Consider the following 24,400-nt stretch of genomic DNA (forward strand, 5'->3'; position numbering starts at 1 on the left):
CCAGATGAGATGACGCTGAGTTATGAAAAAATAAACGTAAAATAAAAAGTAAATGGCAGACGGTGCCTAATTGAAATCAAACCCCTAATAAATTTTCCCACTTCGGTCTTTGCGATGGATATGTGCGTCACTAAGCGCTAAACACAACGGTCGCAAGTCTCACTACAAATTCCTCACAATATGGTAGTAGATGCACTGCAGCAAGGACAGCCACCAGCAGATCAACCAGAAATAAAATATATATAACGCTATTGTAGGCCTAAGTAAGCCGTTTGGATTCTCCTATGGCTATTTTCTAGCCAAGTATGAAAGCACACTGCTATGCCAGATGGGATGACGCTGAGTTATGAAAAAATAAACGTAAAATAAAAAGTGAATGGCAGACTGTGCCTAATTGAAATCAAACCCCTAATAAATTTTCCCACTTTGGTGTTTGAGGTGGATATGTGTGTCACTAAGAGCTAAACACAACGGTCGCAAGTCCCCCTGCAAATTCCTTACAATATGGTACTAGCTGCAAATAAAAAAAAAAAAAGTATAACGTTATTGTAGCCCTAAGAAGCGCTGTTGGGTTCTTGTAGAATCACTCCTGCCTAACACTATTCTAATTGAACACCCTAACGCTTTCCCTGACCAGCAGCAGCTCTCTCCCTAGCGGCATCCAGACACAGAATGATCCGAGCAGCGCAGGCAGGGGCTAGTCTATTCCAGGGTCACCTGATCGGGCCAACCAACCACTGCTATCGACGTGTAAGGGTACCACGTCATGCTGGGTGGAGTGCAGAGTCTCCTGGCTTGTGATTGGCTCTGTTTCTGGCCGCCAAAAAGCAAAACGGCGGGAGCTGCCATTTTCTCGAGCGGGCGAAGTATTCGTCCGAGCAACGAGCAGTTTCGAGTACGCTAATGCTCAAACGAGCATCAAGCTCGGACGAGTATGTTCGCTCATCTCTATTAGCAACCCATCCATTTAAAATGCATTGCAATGCGTTTTTGATGAGTCTCCATAGACTTGAATGGTTCTGTAAAATGAGTGTGAAATGCAAAAGTAGAGCACGCTGCAATTTTAACATGCAAGAAAAGTAACGCATGCATGTGTGTGAAAAAATGCAAATAAGAACAAGCCCATTGAAATGGGACAGAGTGCAATGAGAGTTTGGAATGTCAAAAGCACATTCAGAACTCGCACGTGAAAAACGCTTGTGTGAAAGGGGCTTTATTCCATTTGTGATGTGAAAATAGATGTGACAGACAGATTTATGATTTTTTTTTAAAGATGTAAATTAGGAAGATTTTACTGCAGTCGATCAGTGAAGTAGGAAATTGGTTTATGTCTTTTAGTCACAAATTCACTCCAGACATCCAGACACCTCATATTCCAAAATGAAAATTTACTGGGCTGGTTAACTGCTTACTGACGTGTGGCGTATTAGCCCGTCACATGTCGGCTGTGGGTGTATGGAGAGGGCTCATGGGCCCCATACAAGGTGGATGTTTTCTTCATAATCCTTTGATTTTTAGCTTCGCCAGCGCAGGTAAAAAGCCAGTGGCGCGTGGGCATCTCCAATCTGTCTCTATGACAGCCTCGGGTCTTTGTAAGACCCTAGGCTGTATGTTTTTTGGCCATTTGTTACAATGTGCCAGTGCCAGCAAATACTGTAGTATGGCAATAGATGGTAGGATCAGACAACCTAGGGTTAAAGTATCCCAGGGGGTCTGAAAAAAGTTAAAATAAATAAATAAACATACACATTCAAATCATCCACCTTTCCCTAGAACTGATATAAAAAATAAACAGTAAAAATGATAAACATGTTGGGTATCGCTGCAACCCCAAAATGTCCAATCAAAATATAATAACGGTTATTCTCAGCATTTAACGACGTAATGGAAAATAGCACCCAAGTCAAAAATGACAATTTTTTGCCACTATGCAAAATATAAAATATTTAATAAAAAGTGATCAAAAGGCCGAACAGTCTTCAAAATGGTAGCATTGAAAACACCATCTTATTTCTCAAAAAAGCTTCATAAACTGAAGTGTGAAAAAGTTATTATTTTTCATAAAATCTCTACACAAAAATGTTCTAAAAAGTGATCAAAAAAAGTTATGTGCGCAAAAATGGTACCACTGAAAAGAACAACTCAACACATAAAAAATAAGCCCTAAACTAGCTCTGTCAACCAAAAAATATTAAAGTTACGTCTCCAAAAAGATGGCGATGCAAAAACAAATGAGATTTCCTCTATATTAGTTTTTATCCAGTAAAATTGTAAAAATAAATGAAAAACTATATAAATCAGGTATCACCGTAATCGTAGTGACCTATAGAATGAAGATAATATAATATTTTTAGTGTACGGTGTACGACCCCCAAAAAATACGAAAAGAAAGTAAACCAAAATTGACAATTTTCTTTTCACCCATACATTCAAGAGTTAATAAAATCTCATCAATAAGCTAATGACCCACTAAAATGAAGTATTTGTAAAGTGCATCTCATGTCGCAGAAAATAAGCCCTTATATGTCCAAATTGACAAAAAAATAAAGATTGTATAGCCAATAAAAATTGACAATGCATAATCTGCTCTGAATGGCGCAGCTCCATTCGATGCCCTGGCGTGTGCCCATACAGCAGGTTACCACCACATATGGGGTATTGTTATACACGGGAGAGATTGGGTATCAAATTTTGTGGAGCGTTTTGGTATCTTATCCACTGAGAATTTGTACATTTTTTGAAAAACATATTAATTTAGCCAAAAAAATGTTACTTTCAAAATTGCATCCGATTTTGTTTTAACCCCTGTAAAACAATTAAAGGGTTAAAAAACTTCATAAAAGTTGTTTCACGTACGTTGAGGGGCGTAGTTTCTATAATGGGGTAATTTATGGGGTTTACTTTTATTTAGGTCTCTCAAAGTGATTTGAAACCTGAGTCCCTCAATAGCAGGATTTTGCGTTTTTTATGAAAATGTGAAAAATCGCACCTAACGTTCAAAGGCCCATAACATCCTACAAAAATAAGAGTATGCATAAAAAACCATGTCCACATAAATTAGACATTTAGTGAATGTTAGTTATTATGTTTTTCTGCGGTTATGACTATGTATGGAAAAAGTAGAACATTTTGAAGTTCAAAAATCAAACATTTTTCCAAATTTTCACCAAATATCTGATTTTCTCATAAATAAATGCAAAACATACCACCAAAATTTTTCAAATAACCTGAAGTACGATGTGTCACGAGAAAACTATTTTAAAATCACTTGGATATGTTAAAGTGTTCCGAAGTTATAACCACTTGTAGTGACACAGGGCAGATTTGAAAAAATGGGCCGTGTCAGGAAGGTGAAAAGTGGCTTCAGCGTTAAGGGGTTAAATACCGTCAATATGAAGTGCAATTTGTTACACAGAAAACAAGCCCTTATACAGCTCTGCACAAGGTAAAATAAAAAAGTTATAGATTTTTGAAGATTGAAATGCCAAAACCAAAAAGGGCCTGGTCTTTTAGCGGTTAAGCACCTATAATTCTTTTGATAAATTTCAGCAATGTTAAACAGTTCATAAGTGGTATACAAAAGACAACTTGCAGCTTTCATATTATAGCTCACACTTTTGTCCAAAATGATGATAATCAACCTTAAAGCAGCACAAGGAATGTTAGCAAAACTCAACTTCTCTAACACTGCTCGTTGACTTAAGACGTCAGCGGGTGTAGGTCCGGATTCAATCTCTCCCATCCTATAAGATCTCCCATCCTATAATAAAGACATTAATTAGAGAACCAAGGTGGTAAACTAAAAAAACAGTAGGGATGGAGATACAGAAACACAGACACTAAATTAGTAGGAGTATCCAAACAGTGCAATGATCCATATGATCCATTGTGTAGTTGATACACCCCTGGCAGCTAGTAAGAAAGGTAGGTTAGCAGCGCACAGAGCAGAGAAGAGGAGGTAACAGAACAATGGGAAGCATGCAACTAGACAAGATTTTTTGCCATTGACATATGTATGGAGATATTCTTAAAATTAAAAAATAAAATAAAAGGGATATTCCAGGAATCAGCATAATTCATATACAAATGGGCACTCAAAATATAAGCTAATGTGTAATTAGTTGTTATTTAAAATTTTGCTCCCCTTAGCAGAAAATGCTGTTTACATACACTGTAATGGAGAATTAAAATGCTACTGGCCCTTTAATCAGTCCGTTAATTTCCTCCGCGTGGTCCGTTGCAGGACAGAAGATGGCCGCCGGTCACATGATCACATCACATGTCCTGCACCTGCCTGGGCAGGTCATGTGATCACCACTACGTTTGGCTGTTGTTGGTTGGTTGCAGTGCATCCAGTATGGTCAGTGTTGTGGTGATGGCAGTTATACATCATTACTATGGTAACAGAGCAAGAAAACCTGTTATATCATCACTGTCAGCAGAGCATAAGAGGGAGGAGGAGTAACTGAGAACGAAAGGATCATGGAACTTGTAGTTTCCAGTGGCGGCCATCTTAGTCATAACTCCACCTACTTTAGAGAGGCCATAAACTTTGTAAATCATAAAATCAAACTATTTAAGCTTTGTTTTGTGACTAATTACATTGAGTATTGTTGTATTCATTTAGTTATATCATCATGGGTTTTTGTGTCAGACGTTCATATTCCCGGAATACCCCTTTAACTGAATATTTCCAATAAAAAAATGAAAGATAAAATATAATTCTGGATTATTTTTCTACTAAATATTCAGGAGTTACAAAGAATGCTTTAGTGCAATAAATGACCAGCATATAACTAGTCTAAAAGTTTTTGCCCAATGACATGTTTGGAAATCCTCATTAGACTGTATAAGGGCTTTTTTTTAATCCTTATGTTCATTAAAAATGATTAACTTTCTTTTAAAAATAAAAAAGCAAGTGGAACTGCAGCTTGTTACATATTCCTGTGGAAGAAAGAAATGAGAGAACTTCAAAGATAACTTTAAATATCATATTGGATAGCCTCGAAAAAGCATACATTTTGCTATTCATAGTAATTAATTTTAAACCATCTTTTTTTCTTCTTCAATCTTTTCTATTGGACATGTCATGACCCCCACATATATTTTATAGTGATTACATCTTTATCTTGGCTAATTGCTTAAGAACATTTCTAGGATAAAATGTCCCTTAGGAAGACATTTAAAAGTACACATTTTAAAGGGTATTTTTTCATTAAAAAGACATCTACATAACTAAATGCAAAGCAGAATCAGAAATTCATAGTATCCAGGTAACTGTAATTTATTGCATGTCATGGATCATGCTGCACAAAAGTGCATTGTACAACAATTACAATGACCATAGAGTATAGACTTCGGGCAAGTGCACGATATGCAAAATGAATGTTTGCCTTATTATGCATGTAGTGATGATCCGATCCAAACCACCAAATTCGGGTCAGTACTGAATTTTGCTGGTTGCGCACCCCTACAGGCAGTTCATGTTCAGGCGATACGGCACCAAGCTACTGAGCAGCCTTTCAAGTAGCCTACAGCCCTTAGCAACCACAGGCAAGTCTTCTATAGGCATACCTGTGAATGACGTGCTGCTTCATAATAGCAAACCAAAAAAAATTGTCCAATTGGGAAACATGAACCCATTGGTCACTAAAAAGTAACTTTGATTGCTATTGATTAAAAGATGGATAAGGCTTCATCCAATATTGTGTTTTAAAATTTTAAAGAGGGCAGAGGACAGCAGCTTTGACCATAACGGGGTGATCAGGACTATCGAGCAGTATACATCATCTCCGGATAGATATAGGGAACTGGTAGTGTACAAAGTCACCGAATATAGGAATACGGCACCATAACTGTATTTTACACTGTAGAAGGGATCCGTGTTTATTTATTGGGTTCAGTTCACACTAAGTTACTATAACCCACTTATATGTTTTACTGCCCTTGGGATAACAGGTCTAGCCTTCCAGTGTTATTAAGGTATCAACCCCACGGTGCTATGTATCTCTTGCCAATGTCCTCTGTCTAATGGTCTAGATAGTCAATACTGCAGCTAACAAGCTATGTTTCTATTTATTTATTTATGTTTCACCCTAGGTTTACAATGATAAAATATACTGCCTGTAGTCTCCCCAAGGTGTCTTTAAGATTTTGTGTTTTATCTTCTAAAATTGCTTTAAAAATGCTGCGCCAGGAATATTCTCTGGACGGGCCTTTGCATGCCCTGGGCACAGTGGGCATTAGCTGGCCATATTGTGCCTTTGCACCCTTTCAGACTTTCTACTAGCTACCTGAGGCTTTATGAATCTCCTATTTCTCTGAACTAGCATTACCTTGAGCCAGTAGATCATCGCCCCTCAGATCTTCTTTCTATAAGCCATTTCCACCGCGCCCTTTTTGTCAGTCTCCACATTGCAGAAAGCCAGAACCTTTGTTTTATTATCATGGCAGATGTCCTACAATGGTCCACTTTGTCATCCTTCAACACATGGGAGCACATTTATCAAGCTGTCTGAAAGTCAGAATATTTCTAGTTGCCCATGGCAACCAATCACAGTTCAGCTTTCATTTTACCAGTACTCATGAATATTTTAAAGGGGAGCTGAGATTGGTTGCCTTTCAGACAGCTTGATTAATCTGCCCCATGGTGTTTGGCATCTAGGAACTCTGTCTGCAACTAGGGCAGAGGCAGCTGGATGGCCCATGGAATCCCAGTTCGGAGAGTCATGAAAGAGCATTAGTTACTGATCCACAACCTGTAGCTGAGAAATTCTGCTGTTTTGAACGGTGGTGGAGATGGATGGCTGTGCACAAGAGCAGTGGAGCAATTTGAAGACAATCTGGTTAAACTTGAGGCACTCTTTGCAATGTAATTGACCAATGCCTTAAATGATATTTACCATCAGATTAACTGACAGTAGACTTGCTTGTACTGTTTCATAGGGTATGGAACCATTTTTATTATGTTCGGGAATGGCTGGATTCTTGTAAAAAAAGACTTTAGGACATGGCGGTGAGTTAGGATGGAGCACCAATTTTGGTGTGGGCAACTGTGCTTTAGCTGTGTTTTTACCCCCTTTTTGGGTGTTAAAATTCGGGTCCCCATTTATTTCACTAGGGTTCATCTTCGGGCTCAAGTTAATGCCACAGTCCATGTTCTAAATTGAATTTCCGCCTAATAACCCTATCATATCTACTTACATGTAATCAACAGTGACAGTGGAAATAGCCATGGATATATATATATATATTCACATTGGTAAAGTAAGGTTTCATCCTTAGCTTAACACATTGAATAGCTGTAGGCATAGCTAATGCATTTTAATGTTTTGTATTGTACACAAAAATATTTTTCACAATATTGGAAAACTCCTTTTATTTAGAAAGACGTTATACAAAACATCCTGATGTTGGAGATATTCATTGTGAAATTTCAGCTCATATCAAATATGACATCTTGTTTCATTAGTCTTGTAATATACTAAAATAAAAAACGGTATGATTACTTAATTACAATGTGCAGGATGTATATTGTTGATAAATGTCACTCTGTTTTCTAATGAAAAATATGCTTAGCAGTCTGCACTGGCTCCCTGCAGAAAAGTTCTTTGCTAGTCATTAGAGGACTGTGGTCGTGCAGGTAGGAAAAACACGTTTTTATATTAAAAGCGTGAAGTGTTGATTCATATCCTGTGTAAGTCGTTGCTGAAAACTTTTTATTTATCGATCTAATCAAAACTCATTAAAGTGAGAAGTGTTGGTGCTGCTAGCGATCAGGCTCTTCAAGCAGTTGAAGTAGAAATTGCTCCACAGTCCTACAGCTTAGATTTAATTAAAGCTTTAGCTGAATTCATCTGCTAGTTGCCTCTAGTTCAACAATCGTTCTGCTTCAATAAATGAGAAAGTCCATATACAGGGTTAAGAAAGTATTTGTTTTCCCAGATTCTGCAAGCTTTTCTCAATTTATAAATATTTTATGATACTAAACACTTGTGTCATAATATTGTAATGGATCCACACCTCACTAATTTACTATCCAACTTGATTCCATCAAAGTAAAGTAAACAGTATTGTTGTTGAATAAAACAGAAGTGGAGCTCTGAAACATCAATATAGCCATAGATTTCTTAGCGCACTACTTAGCTCAAACTAAATCATAGTTTAGTGGTCCCATACAGAAATATCAGGTTAACAATATATTTTAAAGTCTTCACAGGGTAATTAACCTTTTTGAGTATCCAAATAAGAACAGGGCTGATAAAATATGTGATGAGTTAGTTAGTTAGTTAAATGGGTTCCTCCTGCTAAGGATGGTATAGTCAATGGACCACCATGACAGGATGACACTTTTTAACTAAGTTTACATAACCGCAATTCATCTGGATTATGCCCTGCAAACCCCTTAGGTCACTACTCATAATTATTTTCCCCTGATGAGTCATCCTGGAAAAACATGGCATGTTGGGAACCAATTGTACCTCTGTATTCAGGTTAATAGCAGGAACTTCGTAATAAGGGATAGGTTCCAGTCGTGGTTGCAGCTGTTCAGGATTGTGGCCCTGAGTTGAGGCTTTTAGGGTATGGTAGATTTTTCCTTCTAAGCGATAGGGTGAAAGGGATAATCACCATGGTGATCCCCACCACAACACTGCTTCTATCTACCTCCCTATTTACATGTGTCTTTGTATAACACAACTTCTTTGCCTTGTCTTGAATCATATGTTACTTCGACAACCATGCTATGGGGTATGAACAATTTTTTAAATCTTTTTTATCGTGTTACAATGATTTCTTTCTCCTATTTTTTGGCTTGCTGATTCAACACCAGTTATTTTTGCCTGTGCAAGTAGATTGTGCAGAGTGCCCACCACATATACTCATCACATATTTTTTTATCATTCCTGTTCTTATTTCGATACTAACAAAGGTTATATATTAATCCTTACTTGCTACACTTATACTACTGTCTTTTATACATAACTTCCCACAGCAACTGGGTCTCAAGTTCCAAGGAAATTCCTTTCTTGCCCTTGTACTGTTATTTAGTCTTTTGTAGGACACAGTTGTAGAATCATTGGATCTTACTGGTTAACAGGCAATATTAGGGCTTTGGTCAGAAAAGTAAGTAAAGACCCAAGATCCTCAGATTGCCTAGGTGGCTTCTTCTATGGTACATGCTTGTTGACTTTGTTCTATAACAGGAGCCACTTAAAGGGGTATTCTCTTCTGGGCATTCACATTCAGTTTCATTAATCTGTCATATGTAAACATTTCTTCAATTAGATGTTATTAAAAATAATTTACCTGTGTGAAGATAATTTCTCATAAATGTAGTGATAAGGTCCCTTTGAAACAAGACTGTGTCCTTGTATACGGCCACCTAAGCTGGGTTGATTGCACAAAGAAACAAAAGGTTTTTGTATATGAAATGTCTGGGAGTTACTGCATGTCCCACAGCCGTCCTGTGGTAATGATTGCTGAAGCCAGGTGGTCCGGCAGGACTCTATAGCGCAAGTATGGCCACCGCTGCCAAATTGTGAGGTGGTCGTATCCGAGGAAGCTATCTGGTTTCTGAGGGACAACATTGCAACATTAATGAGAAATTATCTTCACACAGGAACAATTTTTTAATGACATCCAATTGAAGAAATGTTTACATATGGCAAATGAATTAAATTAAATGTGAAAGGCCAGATGGGAATACCCCTTTAATGGAACTGCTATATAACATAGTTATTGCTTAAGTCGCTAATGCTGTATAAAATGCTCATTTCCTAGGTGGCTATTCCTATAGAGCATGTTTGTTGCTTTTGTGATTACAGTTATGTTTATATAATCATTGCCTAGGGGCTACAGCTATAGATTATCCAGTTTGCCTAGGTGGCTACAGCTATATAACATGCTTATTGCTTAGGGCTATCACTGTAAAACATATGCATTGCCTCGGTAGCTATTTCTATATTGCATGCCTATTCCCTAGATGGCTACTGCTATATAAGGTGCCCATTGCCTGGAGATTGCTGCTGTAGAACATGCTTGTTGCCTAGGGGCTACTGCTGTAAAATATGCCCATTGTCTAAGTGGCTTCTGCTATATTACATACTCATGGCCAAGGTGGCTTCTGCTATATAATTGCCATATAATATGTTACTCCTGTAGAACATGCTTGTTGCCTAGGGGCTACAGTGTTATGACATGCTTGTTTCCTATGGTTACTACAATGATTGCCGTGAATAATTTGCTTTTTGCATAGGGATCAGCAGATCCCTAGCCCCTCACTTCTCCTGCTCTTCTTCAGCATACTCCCTGCTTCTGTCAAATGTGTTCTGTATACTGAGCAGCGCTGACAGGAATCGGGAGAGCGCAGCAGCATATAGCGTGATCTCGCTAGGTGAGACAAATTTTACTTTCTAGAGGCTCCGTTTTATATATGCAATCTATGCTGCAGCTGGAGAAAAAATTAAAATGTAGTGGATTGACTATAAAAATTTTGTTGCACCATTCTCTAGGGATTTGCTTTTATAGTTTTCACTGTGCTGATACATTACCTTTTAGGTTTTTGTTAGCATAATTACAGAGATACCAATTTTTGTAATTTCGTTATCTCTGAATACGATTAAGAAAATGTAAAATTTTACAACACCAAAAAACGTTTTCATATTATGGTATACAGAGATTTGTCATTCATTTTTAGCTGGACCTGTTTTTATGTTCATAAATATACCACATAGTATAATGTTGTGCTGCTATGGGGGGGGGCGGGTTGCAGAGAGCTCACGGGATGAGATTTCTCCATACACAGCAGGTGTCAGCTGTATAGTAATAATAATAATAATCTTATATAGTGGCATCATATTCTGTAGCGCTTTACAAATCATATAACACAGCTCACAGCCTCTAACTTTCGCAGTTGGTGCTGGCATCAATTGCGCCAGTTAACCTGTTAAGTACTGAGGTTGAACTCGATCGCAGCACCTAACAGTGCTGCCAGTGGGTGCCGCCATCATGGATGGCTATCGTAAGTTGCCAATCGGTCTCATAGAGACTTGGAGGCCTGCCATGAATAGTGATCTCAAATAGAGTTCTGATGGGGGGCTACTAGAGATCAGCAGTAAAATTACTATATACTTCAATACAGTGGTATTGTAGTATAGTGTATGAGAGATCAGACCCTCCAGGGTTAAAGTACCCAAGAGGGTCTGAAATAATAGTAAATAAATAACCTTGTTTACACCTTACATAGGTTATTGGCCTCAGAATTTGGCAAAATGGTGATTTTTTTTTTAGTAAGGAGTTTAATTTTTTAAAATCTACTTAAACCTTATAAAATTTTATATCCCTGTCATTTTATCAACCCAAAGAATAAAGGGGAAGTGTCATTTGGAGCGCCAAAAGAAAGATGTAAAAAACCGAGCCCACAAGAAAATGCTCAAAGGGTTAAGAACTTTTAAGATGTAGACATTATAAAAGACAACACTTTGCATGGTTTGTGCAGTTTGCCTCTCACCTGTGCAGGGTGCGCCAGATTATTATTCAATTACATGGTGCACCCGGCACTGCTCTGGAAATGTGCACCATTTAAGATGTACCTTTAACATGGAACATGCAGCGCAATTCTGTTGCTTCGCTGTAATAAATGTGTCACAAACTGACAAAGCACTACCCCGCCCCTTTAGGAGCATATTTTTTCAGTTTTGTTAGACACAGTGCCACAACACAAAAATGGTGCAAACACTTCTTAAAAACAAGGGCGGTTCAATAAGTACTCATGTTTGACAACAGAGAGTGTTCCTGAGGGAAGGTGGTATTATCATTGTGTGCTGCCATCTATCAAATGACTGCAAAACAAATTGCAGACAGAATGACTGGTTAGTTTGTATTTGGCAGCCATTTGAGTAAGACGTGTTTCGTGATTTTCGCTTTGATGGAAAAAGAGCAGTATCGTTTGGTAATTCGCTTTTTGTTTTTGGATGGGAAAAAATGCAAAGAGATAAAAGCAAAGTTGGATGCTGTTTATGGGGACACTTCACCATCTATGACCACAGTTAGATATTGGTTCAACGAATTTAAACGTGGGCGAACATCCGTTTTTTGATGAGGAGTGATCAGGAGTAATATTTTACATGATAAGTTGGCAATGAAAAAATTGGTGGACAACAAGCGGATGCGGCTATTAACTTCGAAGCAGTGTTTGGAGCAATTTAAGCGAGATCCAAAGGAGTTTTTGCATCGAGTTGTTACCGTTGATGAAACCTGGATTCATCATTACACACCAGAAACTAAGCAACAATCAAAACAATGGATTTCTCTCAGTGAATCTTCTCCAAAGAGGGCAAAGACGGTACCATTTGCTGGAAAGGTCATGGCGACGATTTTTTGGGATGCGAACACCGGCATCCTCATGGATTTTTTAGAAAAAGGAAGAACAATTACTGGACAATACTACAGTGAATTATTGGACTGCATCGACAAAAAATTGAAGGAGACATTTGGCTGCATTTGGCGAAAAAGAAGGTGCTGTTTAAACACGATAACGCACTAGCACATTCATCCGGAGTTGTTGCCACCAAACTGCATAAATTGCGTTATGAACCGTTCTGGCACAAGGCGCCCCCCCCCCCTTCACGCCCCACTGGCGTGAAGGTGGCGGATTGGGGCAATCGCAAAAGCTAGTAATAAGCTAGCATTTGCGATTATTTCAGAGGTCCTGATAAATATGCTTCTATGTCTTGCTTGAGAAAGAGCAAACTGCTCAAAATGCACCTGTTTACCATGCCAAGTGCAACTTTTATCCTGTCTACATCATAAAGGAGTTGACATCCTATTGTACCTCAAGGGGTCCACCCCTAGAAGAAAACAGCCAGACTAGAAAGATATATAGATAATGAAAAAATTCTTTATTTAGACAATGCATAAAAGCATTTAAAAATCTGGGTAATGCTGAGAACAGAGGAATAGGGGGACATCACCGGACACTACAAGTGGAGAGACATATGTATGCATACGAGTGGGTAGGACTTAGTTATAAAAAATGGGACACTTCCATATAGACCAACAGTAAAGCTATATATAATGCAGATATTGCACAAAGTAATGGAAGAGCATGATAACTCGTCCTGAAAAAAAGTCTTACCCTAGTGTTAGGAAGGTAACGCTCCACTGTCCGGGATAGCACCCTCCCCTAAGGTAAGTCCTACCCACTCGTATGCATACATATGTCTCTCCACTTGTAGTGTCCGGTGATGTCCCCCTATTCCTCTGTTCTTACCATGACCCGGATTTTTAAATGCTTTTATGTATTGTCTAAATAAAGAATTTTTTCATTATCTATATATCTTTCTAGTCTGGCTGTTTTCTTCTAGGGGTGGACCCCTTGAGGTACAATAGGATGTTGAGTAAAATACTAGCCACTGTCTAGGGTGCAATTATAGGGGTTCTTGACGCTTAGGCAAATGAAATGTGATGATCCCACTACACCTGTCTCAATTTTGTTTTCTAATCATAAAGGAGTTGGCCATGTGAGCATTTTATGAATCCATTTCCTTTGGATTAATAAAGCTTGAAGGTTTTGAAGGTGCTGGATTCCTTCCATATTTTTCCTTCATGTTTCCTTATGACCAACACGATTATCCTCAAGCGTTAACAAACTATATACCAGGAAAACAAAGTGAGTGAGCGTTCCTCACAGACTTTTCTTATTTGGATTTGCATACTAAGAGGTTAAAGGAAGTATCCAATAGTATGTCGTTCTGCATTTTGTACTTGGTGGCAAGTCTGCTTTAAGCAGTATACAACATTATTACTTCTGGTGTTCCATTTTACCTTTAGGGTGTGGTCACACATAGCTATTAACGCATGCGTTTAAAAAATGCATGGCAACTGCTGAAGATAAATTTGCCTAATTTAACAGCAGTTAACACTTGTGTTTACAAGATACACATGTTAATACTTATGTTAACATGTATGTTAACATGATATTAACAAAACATGTGTTAATGCAATGTTAACACACACGTTGGTGGTTGCATTTTGTAAACACAAATGTTAACAGCTGTTTAACCCCTCAATGACTGCCATATCGGGAATCTATGTCGGTCATTAAGGGTACTTCTTCTGACACGACGGCTTTATACGGCGGCATATCAGAAGAAGATTTTGGAACATTGGGTCAGTATAGTGCCCATGTTGGGCTGTGATATCACAGCCCAGATCTGACACTAACACCCGGAATCGGAAAAACATGACCTCCTGCTGCAGCCCCGGGTTCCGGCGAGTGCCTCGAGGCTGCCGGCTTCTCTCCCCGCCGGGTTCCGCCTCCTGGCAGGACCCAGCTGTATGTAACTGAGCATGCGCAGCATGAAAGGCTTGAACAAGTGATCGGATGAACGCTTGTTCAAGCCAAAAGGTGGAAAATGTATAAAAGTAAAAAAAAAAAAGATTAAGTCATTTTATAATTAATTAAATAAATAATTGAAATAAAAGTCCCATAATGTCCCCAGTTACACATAAAATGCAAATAAAGTATATAAAACACAAAACCACAAAAAAAGTACATATTTGGTTTCACCGCGTCTGTATTAATCTGTACAATAAATCTAAATCAATATTGAACCCACACGGTAAATGACGTAAAAAAAACCACGGATATACAATTTTTCATCAAACACCATCACAAAAAATGTTCTAAAAAGTGATTAAAAAAAAGTTCAGTTCCTCAATATGATACGACTGAAACAAACAACTCCTTACGCAAAAAATAAGCCCTCAACCAGATGTGACAACAGTAAATTACAGAAGTTATAGCCCTGAAAAGTTGTCGATAGTAAAAAAAAATGTGATTGGTTTTGCTCAGTAAAATTGAGCAAAGATAAGAAAACCTATATAAATGAGGTATCACCGCAGATGTAGTGAACCAGAGAATAAAGATAAAGTATTATTTTTACATTACGGTGAGCGGGGGTAAAAAAAAGTGCTAAAAATCTAAAATAAAAATTGATGATTTTATTTGTGTCCCCCTTGAAATAGTTAATAAAATCTCACGAATAGGCTTAAGACCCCCCAAAATAATTATCTATACATTGTATCTCATCCCGCAAATAATAAGCCCTCATATGTTCGCATTACCAAAAAAATGTAATTTTATAGCTTGTACAATGTGACAATACAAATCTGCTGTGAATGGCGCCTCCATTCATTCTATGCCCGGCTGTGCCCCCATATAGCAGTTTACCACCACATATGGTGGTATCAGTACCACTGTATCAGTACACTCGGCAGGAATTTGGCATCAAATGTGGCAGTGCGTTTCATCATTTAATTTATTATGAAACCATCAGTTTTGGCCTAAATGAATTTATTTTCCAAAAAAATTCAAAAGTTTCTAAATCGCAGGTCCATATTGTTTTAACCCATGTGAAACACTTTAGGGTTAATAGACGCAATAGAAGTTGTTTTACATACGTTGAGGGGTCACGTTTCTATAGTGGGGTAATTTATGGGGTGTTACTATTATTTAGGCCTTTCAAAGTCACTTGGAATCTGAGTTGTCCCTCAAAATGAGAAAAATCTCACCTAAAGTTCTGCGCCTCATAACATCCTAAAAAACTGAGAGGACGCATAAAATATCATCTCAACATAAAGCAGACATTCCATAAATGTTAATTATCATGCTTTTCGGTAGTTTTACTACCTGTCTGGAAAGCAGAACATTTCAAACTTGGAAAATGAAAAATTTTTACGAACTTTTGCCAAATTTTCACTTTTTTTCAGACCGAAACGCAAAACTCATCACTTAAATTTTACAACTAACATGAAGTACAATGTGTCACGAGAAAACATTCTCAAAATCACCTGGATATGTTAAAGTGTTACAAAGTTATAACCAATAATCATGACATATGGCAGATTTGAAAAATCGAGTCTGGTCATTGAGCTGAAAACTAGTCTCGCAGATATGGGGCTAATTAGGCAAATCTCTCTTCAGCTGTTGCAATGCGTGCGTTTAACGCAACGTGTGACCGCACCCTTAGGCCCCTTCCACACTAGCGTTGCATTTCACGTCAGGGTGCAATGCGTGAAAAACTGACGTTTTTGGCTGCGTTTTTGTTCCATTTTTCCTTGGAGTAATTAGCGTTTTTGCGTTTTTCTTGCGCGTGTTGTTAGCTTTTTTTTGCGTTTTCGGCGCGTTTTTCACGCGCGAGTCAATGGGAGACTCGAGCATTTTTCAAAGGGACCATGGTTTGGGATTAAAATGTGTTATTTAATTGAAAAATAATGTCTTCTGATAAGTTGCAAACATCTGCGATCTATTCTTCACTGTTCCCCGTGTATATTATCTCCCGACAAGTTAGCAGATGTGAAGAACAGTGAAGAATAGAATAAAAACAGTGAACATAGTGAACACAGGATCATTTAAGAGAAAAACACAGTGCAGAACACAGTGCAGAATAGATTACAGATGTTCGGCACATCTGCTTACTTGTCGGGAGATACGCGCGGAACGGTGCGCCCAAAATAGCATGTGAAGAACAATATATATGTGTGTGAAGAACACATTGCAGATGTTTAAATACATCTGCAATGTGTTCTTCACACATATATATTGTTCTTCACATGCTATTTTGGGCGCACCGTTCCGCGCGTATCTCCCGACAAGTAAGCAGATGTGCCGAACATCTGTAATCTATTCTGCACTGTGTTCTGCACTGTGTTTTTCTCTTAAATGATCCTGTGTTCACTGTGTTCACTGTGTTCACTGTTTTTATTCTATTCTTCACTGTTCTTCATTGTGTTTTTTTAATTAAATGATCGTTCTCGAGCAGGGGAAATACTGTTATTCTGGTCACCTAGCAACCCTTACGTTTAAAACGCATTGCACTCGCATTGCACTTCCAATGATTGCGAGTGCAATGCGTTCTTGATGCATCTCCATAGACTTGAATGGGGCGGGAAAAACGCGCGTGACACGCAAAAGTAGAGCATGCTACGATTTTGACGCGCGTGAAAACGAACGCAAGCACGCGCGTGAAAACCAACGCTAATGAAGAAAGACCCATTGAATACAATGGGACAGAGTGCAATGCAAGTTCTGCGCGTCAAATGCACGCGCAGAACTCGCACGTGAAAAACGCCAGTGTGGAAGGGGCCTAAGGCTTCTTTATAGCTTTTAATACAAGGTCATTTAGCAGATCACGACACAAAGCATTATAGTCAACAATGACAATGCACTTTCTGTGTACTCCAGTGACCCTGTAAGTAAATGTGCCCCAATGTCTTTAAATATACAACTTTATAAATGTATCATTTTTATTTATTTATTTTATATTCTTAACTATAGAAATGCAATAACATGCTACAAAAATTACTAAAACATGTGTAGATGACCCTGCCAACTACATATCATACCTGCCTTAATCTAAAGAAACAATAAGAAATAGATTTGCTGTCAGTATGAAAAATCACTTCTTTGTTGAAGTGTGCATTAATGTTTCATGTTTAACTACTTATTGTGACACTACAGTTTCAGTTGACAAGCTTAAGTGTTAAGATTTAACAACCATAATAAAGTAATATGTTTCCTGTTGAAAACAGGAACCTTTGTAATAAATCAATACTTTTTCATGGCTACTTCAAAACACACTAATGCTCTTTTAGAGATATTGTTTCAGCAGTGAATATGTTGAATAGTGTAGAATTAAAAACACAATAAGTAGGAAAATTATTCAGAGTTTTAGTGAATATTGGTATGTACTGAATTTAAATCATATACCTGTGTATTATAAAAATTGCACATAAAATGTTTCCAAATATCACTAAATGATTTCAGTTTTGAACATTGTTTTGCTGTTTAAACATGAGTGAAATCTCCATAAATAGCTAATCATTTTAAGTTTTAACGCACTGCTGTTGTTTATCGTCATTCACAGCTGCATTGATAATTGTATAAGCTTGAGATGAACTCAGCCAGCGCTTCCTGCTGGTTCAATGTCTTCACAGATCATGTTCTGCTGATTTTCATTCTAAGGTGTGAATTTTTTACACCAAGAATTGTAAACTGATGCAAATAAATAAAGAAAAAAATGCATAATTATATATAAAATAAATATTCGCTAACTTTAAAGGATGTCTGCCATCAGATTCCCTGATGGTAGGTGATTTATACTCACCACCCAGTCCCTTCGCCCTTTGCAGTAATGTGATGTTAGGAAGCTAGGCATTTAGAAGAAGTAAAGGTTTTTAATCATCTACCATCAGGGAATCTGATGACAGATGTCCTCTAACAAGAAATAGGGGGAGCTCTGCCTCAACAGAGTTAAAGGGGTATTCTCATCTGGGTGATCACATTTAATTAAATTCATCTGCCATATGTAAACATTTCTTCAATTGGATGTTATTAAAAAAAATGTTCCTGTGTGAAGATAATTTCTCATAAATGTAGTCATGTTGTCCCTTAGAAACGAGATAGCTTCCCCGGATACGACCACGTCACACTCTGGCAGCGGTGGCCAGACATGCGCTAATGATCCCTCCTTTACCACCAGAATTCAGCGATCATTACCACAGGGTGGCTGTAGGACATGCAGTAACTCCCAGACATTTAATATTCAGAAACTTTTTGTTTCTTTGTGCAATCTCTCCAGTATAGGTGGCCGTAACCAAGGACACAGTCTTGTTTCTAAGGGACCATATAATTACATTTATGAGAAATTATCTTCACACAGGAACATTTTTTTTAATAACATCTAATTGAAGAAATGTTTATATATGGCAGATTAATGAAACTGAAAGTGAATGCCCAGATGAGAATACCCCTTTAAACCCCTTTTTTCATTGGGATGCATATGTAACATCCTAATTCAGAAGTGAAATGTTGTTGTTCATACTTTGAGAGGTCTGTTTGCATCTTAGAAGCAAACTCTTTAATTCAACTGGTGTATACAGACTAAGGCTACATTCACATTGACGTGTACCCGCTGTACCGTAGCACAGCGCCATATTCCAACGAAAGATAGAACATGTCCTATCTTTCTCCCAGCTATGGAACGGTACCGCTCCTGTAGGACGCCGTGCGTGCATTGCCGTGTATGGGGGACGTATATAGGCTGTATATACATCGGCCATATATGCGTCCCCCATAAATGTGTGTGAACTTAGTTTTGGGCAATACTCTAGTCAAACATGGAAACTCCTCCAAAAAAAAAAAGTGGAGCCATCTGCAGACAGCTGTGGGGTCAATCCACCCCTCCTTTATTATAAACATTCCCCCTCAAATTAAATAAATAAATAAAATTGTGTTGGATCAATTGTAGTGTACACTGCACCAAACCCCTGAGTTACAATTTACAGAACACCTCCACCAATAATTTAGCATATATACATACAGTACTTCTCAAATTCTAATATAGTGCCTTCGTGAATATCAGAACTTGGCTCCCTTGGCTACAAAAATACAGCACCAGAACCATGTTCACACCATAAATACAGCAAGTAAAGTTAATAATTAGATTGTGTCCCCATACTTTAGACATATACAGTGCACATATAAACATTTTATAATTGCAGTTTTTTACTTTATTTCTTTTCTAGAGAAGCGGAATATAATTATACATAGGGGCCTATGTATTGAGACTGTTGCATTGAGTGACAGGCTAATAATCGGTGCAGCAGATGCATGACTCAGAATTACAAAGTTGTTCCAACCTCTAAGTAATTCCAGTGCAGTTTACTGGAACTTAAAGAACATCTACCATCAGAATTACTAACTTATTTGTTGGTTGTGTTTTCTAGTGCCTAGAACCTGGTTTCTTATATTCAAACATGGTAGCATAGTTCTGAAAAAGTAGTTGCAGTCCTAAGAAAAGAGGGTCTTGCTGGGGATTGCTGTGATTGAGCACCACATAGCAGTGCCGCCAGTGCTGCCCTGATGTTGACCAAGGAGGCTAGTATTTATGATCATTTAGCAAGGTGATCAGCGTGCAATGGAAAAACCTATTTGGAGCACCAGGAATTATCGGGGAATTGGTGGTTATAAAAAAACTGATTTATTGAACTGCATGAAGCCATCTCTAAGGCTTGAATGTAAACATGCAAATTAAAAAAAACTTAGGCAGATAAAGCAGAGAAAGGGAAACTAATGAGTACAGCATGATTTAACTATTTATAACTGCTGTCTTTAATTTCATTTTAGGCAAATAAATTAAGAACAAAAACACTGAGAAATACGCTGAATCCCACTTGGAATGAGACTTTAACATATTATGGGATCACAGATGAAGACATGATTCGTAAAACTCTCAGGTACGTGGTTTAACATGACACATATCAAAAACCATATATATATATATATATATATATATTTAAAAAAGACTTGAGAAAGGCTCGTGTTTGTAAGAGTCGAAACGTCGCCTATTTTGGATTAAAAATACACGTTTTTCACTCTAATTTGTTTTTTGTGTGCTGCATTTTCATTGTTTATTAGTGGAGGGTCTTTTTTGCCTGGATCTATGTACGGCTTTGCACATGGTTATACTTTCTTGATTTCACCTGGATACTAGCTGTGCTGCTTGGAGTAAAACATCCCCGCCCCCAAAAAAGCAAACAAGTAAAAAAAAGCATGAGAATCCGTGGCTCCTTGCTTGGCTGCAGCCCTATATCTGGGGGTGTGGTGATATTTATCTATTTAAGCATGAAGGACAATCTATGGTATGTATTTATCAAAACTGGCCTGTCTTGATAACCCCTACCAGCACAGTGGATATAATTTATGAGAGTGAAAATGTAACGTCCATGCCAAAACGTCACACTATCCACAGTTGGCAGAATAGGTGGCGTTGATTTGTGTGTGAACTGTGGCTTGGATTTACTGAGCCACACCCTGCTCCTAGCACTTCAGTCCTGCCCGGCAAGGGTTACTAGCCTGATTGACAGTTCCTCCAGTGTGCTGCTGGAGGTGTGTTTGGGAACTGCATTTATACCCAGACCTTGCTGGTCAAACTGCTATCTTGCTGTGTTCACTAGCTTCTCTTGTATTCTCTGATTTCTGGTTTCTGATCTCTTGCCTGTGTCTCGACTTCTCTATTTGGATTGTGATTTGGTATTGTTATTCTCCAATGCTGCCGACTCAGATGTATACTTTGCCTTAATGTGTCTGTTTGTCTGTATTGTTACGTGTTCACACCTTACCCAGGGAGGGAACGTTGCCCAGTTATTGGCCTCCGTTTAGGGGTGGACCCAATAAGTAGGAAGGGACAGATTGGGGGTCTCAGTGCCAGGGCTCACTGTCCTTGTTTGTGTCCTGCCATTACAGAGAATCTGTAGATCTTGTGAGGGGGTGTTGGTGGATGGCAGTGAGATTTTTTTGGAAATGAACTACTCCCCCAATTTGTCTTTCTATACTCAACATTTTTCACTCTGCTTACTGTCATTTTATGTTCGTATTACATCAAGGGCCTGGGGTCTTCGGTTTTTGTTTGCAATGTATTAGCATAGCTAAGAGCTTTCAAGCTAGTGTACAGCAGGATTTGCAGCTAATTACATATTTTAACACACCAAAGATGAGTAAGCAGGATTATGTAACAATGGGTTTTTATACACTGATCTTAAACCCTGTACAAAAGTTTTTGTAGCACCTAAAGAAAATGGTAGGTGCTAGGGCAGCAGAAAGTATCTTGTGAAAGTCTGGGCAAGATGCTTTCATTTCTCACCTCTACTCATGCGTGGACATGCTTAAGATGAGCAGATTTTTATTATATTTTGCAATATTGTATTGAATTTGTCCTGTAAAATCATTCAAAAGATTAACTGATGTAGATCTACAGTAAATCAAGGGTGCCGACATCTATTAATTAACGTATAAAGAGGTAGTGACAACACTAGATTACACTGAATTACAATACATATGACTTCAGCAAGATGGTGATCTGGCAATCATTTCATCTTGTATCTAATACATAATACGCTTGTAATAACATTTTGCAGTGAACAAACTTTGGTTATCTTGAATGCTATGTTTGTTTTATACCTATGCTAAAAATAAATAGAATTAACTAGAAACATATCAATGTTAAAGGGTAAATAAATCCACAAGACTCTAGGGATAACAGTATTTACCAAGGAAAGCTCTTTGCATACATAGATCAAACATTGCACATTCAAGACAGACATTCATTTTGTGATCCGTCTGGGATTTTATCTCTCATGAAATATGCAACTACTTTTTACCATACTAACTGTCAAGCGTTTATGAGTTGGAGCTCAGACTTTTACGGTGTTCTGATAAAAGTCAGGGGAGGGGCACACTTGCTGTACACATTACAAGGTTTTTTTTTACTTTTTCTGTTATCTTTCTACAAGTTGTAGCTCCTTATAATTTCACACTTATTCCTCTGATGCAGTAACGGGGTCAAATAATGTGGCATTCAATTTAGCCAAGAGTAATGAAATCCATAGTTGTGTTGATTCAATCTTTCATTCTCGAATTTGCCAGGAAAAGCTTCTGTCATTTAACTTTGGAATGAATAATTGATGTGTAAACACTTTCTATAAACACCAAAACAATCTAGTCATAAAATTTCATATGAGGCAGAAAATGGTGGAAGTCTTACCATATAAGGAGCTATTATCGGAGATATCCTTGTCTGCTAAAAGGGGTAGGCGGAAAGCAGTGGAAAGCATGGGAGAGAAGGATTTTAGTGATCTCTTTTGCATTTTTTGTTATATTGTGAGAAATGTGGACAACATTTCTGTATATGATGTATAGTATGTAATTATGTTGTAGTAGTGGCAATACAATGATAAAATACACTATGAATATGTTGTCAGCTATACCTAACCTCTTCTGGAACTGTCAAAAACAAGATTGACAACCATTTTCATCATCTAGCAATAGATGACATCAGGGGCAACAACAGGGAGATAAACTTGGGCACCATAAGTAGGCCTGGTACAAAAAAAATAGAAAACCATGAATAGTGACAAGGAACAGGCCCAGAGCTATAAAAAAGGGATGCCAGAAATTGGCTGACTGCAGAGGCTCTAAATTTAAATAAAAAATAAACCCCCTGTTGTTTCTTTATCTGTTACTTAATAAAGTCTTTCTTGAATGAAAAAAAAAACCCAACAAGGTATTCCATTTGGCAAACTACACCATTTAAAAATTTTACCACCCTGGCTAACAGTGCCTACTAATAAAGGGTTACAAGTCCTCCCCATATCACCTAAAATTAGCTTCCAGTGAGACCCTGTACCTTAATTATAGTTGTTTTTCTGATATGCAAATTAGCTTTTCTGACTCATGTCTGTTGGCTTTGACTCTGCCTTGTGTTTCATTCATGTTGTGTGACTAGAGTGACATCATCTCAGGCCCTTTAGCCTCCCAACATTAGCAAACTGTCCCCGTACTGTACATATGTATTTGATCACATGACATGCTGTGATTTTATGTCATCAGATATATACATTGTAATTTTTTCAAATGTAAAGGGTGCAGGGCCTTGATGACATCACCCTGGTTATATGACATGAACTGCTGAATAGTAAGGAGGCATAAAGCATGGGCAAGAGTAGATGGAAGGGGCTGGCCAAAAAAAGACATTCTTCTCATATTCCAAGTAATATAAGATTAATTAATGGGGATGTAGAAGACCGGCATTTAGTTAATAGAGTTCTATGGGAACCTGTCACTGGCTGTATATATGACAGGTTACCTCTAAGTTATTTAGCAAGGGATATAGTGAGCATTTTGTGTTTTTTTAACTTATTTTCACTTTTATTATATTATTTATGGCTTTACATGTGAAGGCCGTTATTAATATTTTCATAAATTGCATTATTTATGTTTTAATGTTTATTTCTTTACTTTTTTTTAGTTTATGTGGTTTGAACAAGTGATCATCTGATCACTTAAGTATTGCAATGCATTATTAAGGTCAGCCCATGCAGATGCATAGGTTGATATACACACTGCTAGTGACTGCTGGTCATACTGGTAGTCATATTTAGGTCCCCAGCTGTCCTTCAAATAAGATGGCACTACTCCTCTTATCTTTCTGCAGACTTCTGGCAGAGATAAGTGCCTGTCCAGGTAGAAAAGGTGCCATCTAATAAGGTGACATGAAAAGGCAGCTCAGTTAAGACTTTACTATGCAGTAGTCAGGGCACCCATGTATCAGCCCATATCATTCCAGTAAAAACCTGCAGACAAATTCGTAGGTTAAACCTAAAATATATTTTGTTTTCATCTTTTGCAATTTGTAAAATCTTTTATCATGCTCTTGCTTTGCATTTTTTATTTTTTAAATGTTTTTCTTTGATTCATCCACACTTCATCTAATTCTCTATCAATTGGGCCTGGCATGTGAAATCATTTTAGATATTTTCTTTGAAGACAGTGAGAGGGCTC

General features: G+C 37.8%; 1 protein-coding gene across 3 annotated transcripts in view; it reads left to right on the forward strand.

The window, feature by feature from the left end:
• Nucleotides 1–24,400, forward strand: part of DOC2B (double C2 domain beta) — a 452,434-nt gene that overhangs the window by 253,237 nt on the left and 174,797 nt on the right. For all 3 annotated transcript variants that reach the window (XM_072136265.1, XM_072136266.1, XM_072136267.1), the window contains one exon: nucleotides 20,189–20,298. In XM_072136265.1, the coding sequence (XP_071992366.1) occupies nucleotides 20,189–20,298 (110 nt within the window). The remainder of the gene's footprint in view (nucleotides 1–20,188; nucleotides 20,299–24,400) is intronic.

Source organism: Engystomops pustulosus, chromosome 2 (genome assembly GCF_040894005.1).
Source record: "Engystomops pustulosus chromosome 2, aEngPut4.maternal, whole genome shotgun sequence".
Taxonomy (NCBI): Eukaryota; Metazoa; Chordata; class Amphibia; order Anura; family Leptodactylidae; genus Engystomops; species Engystomops pustulosus.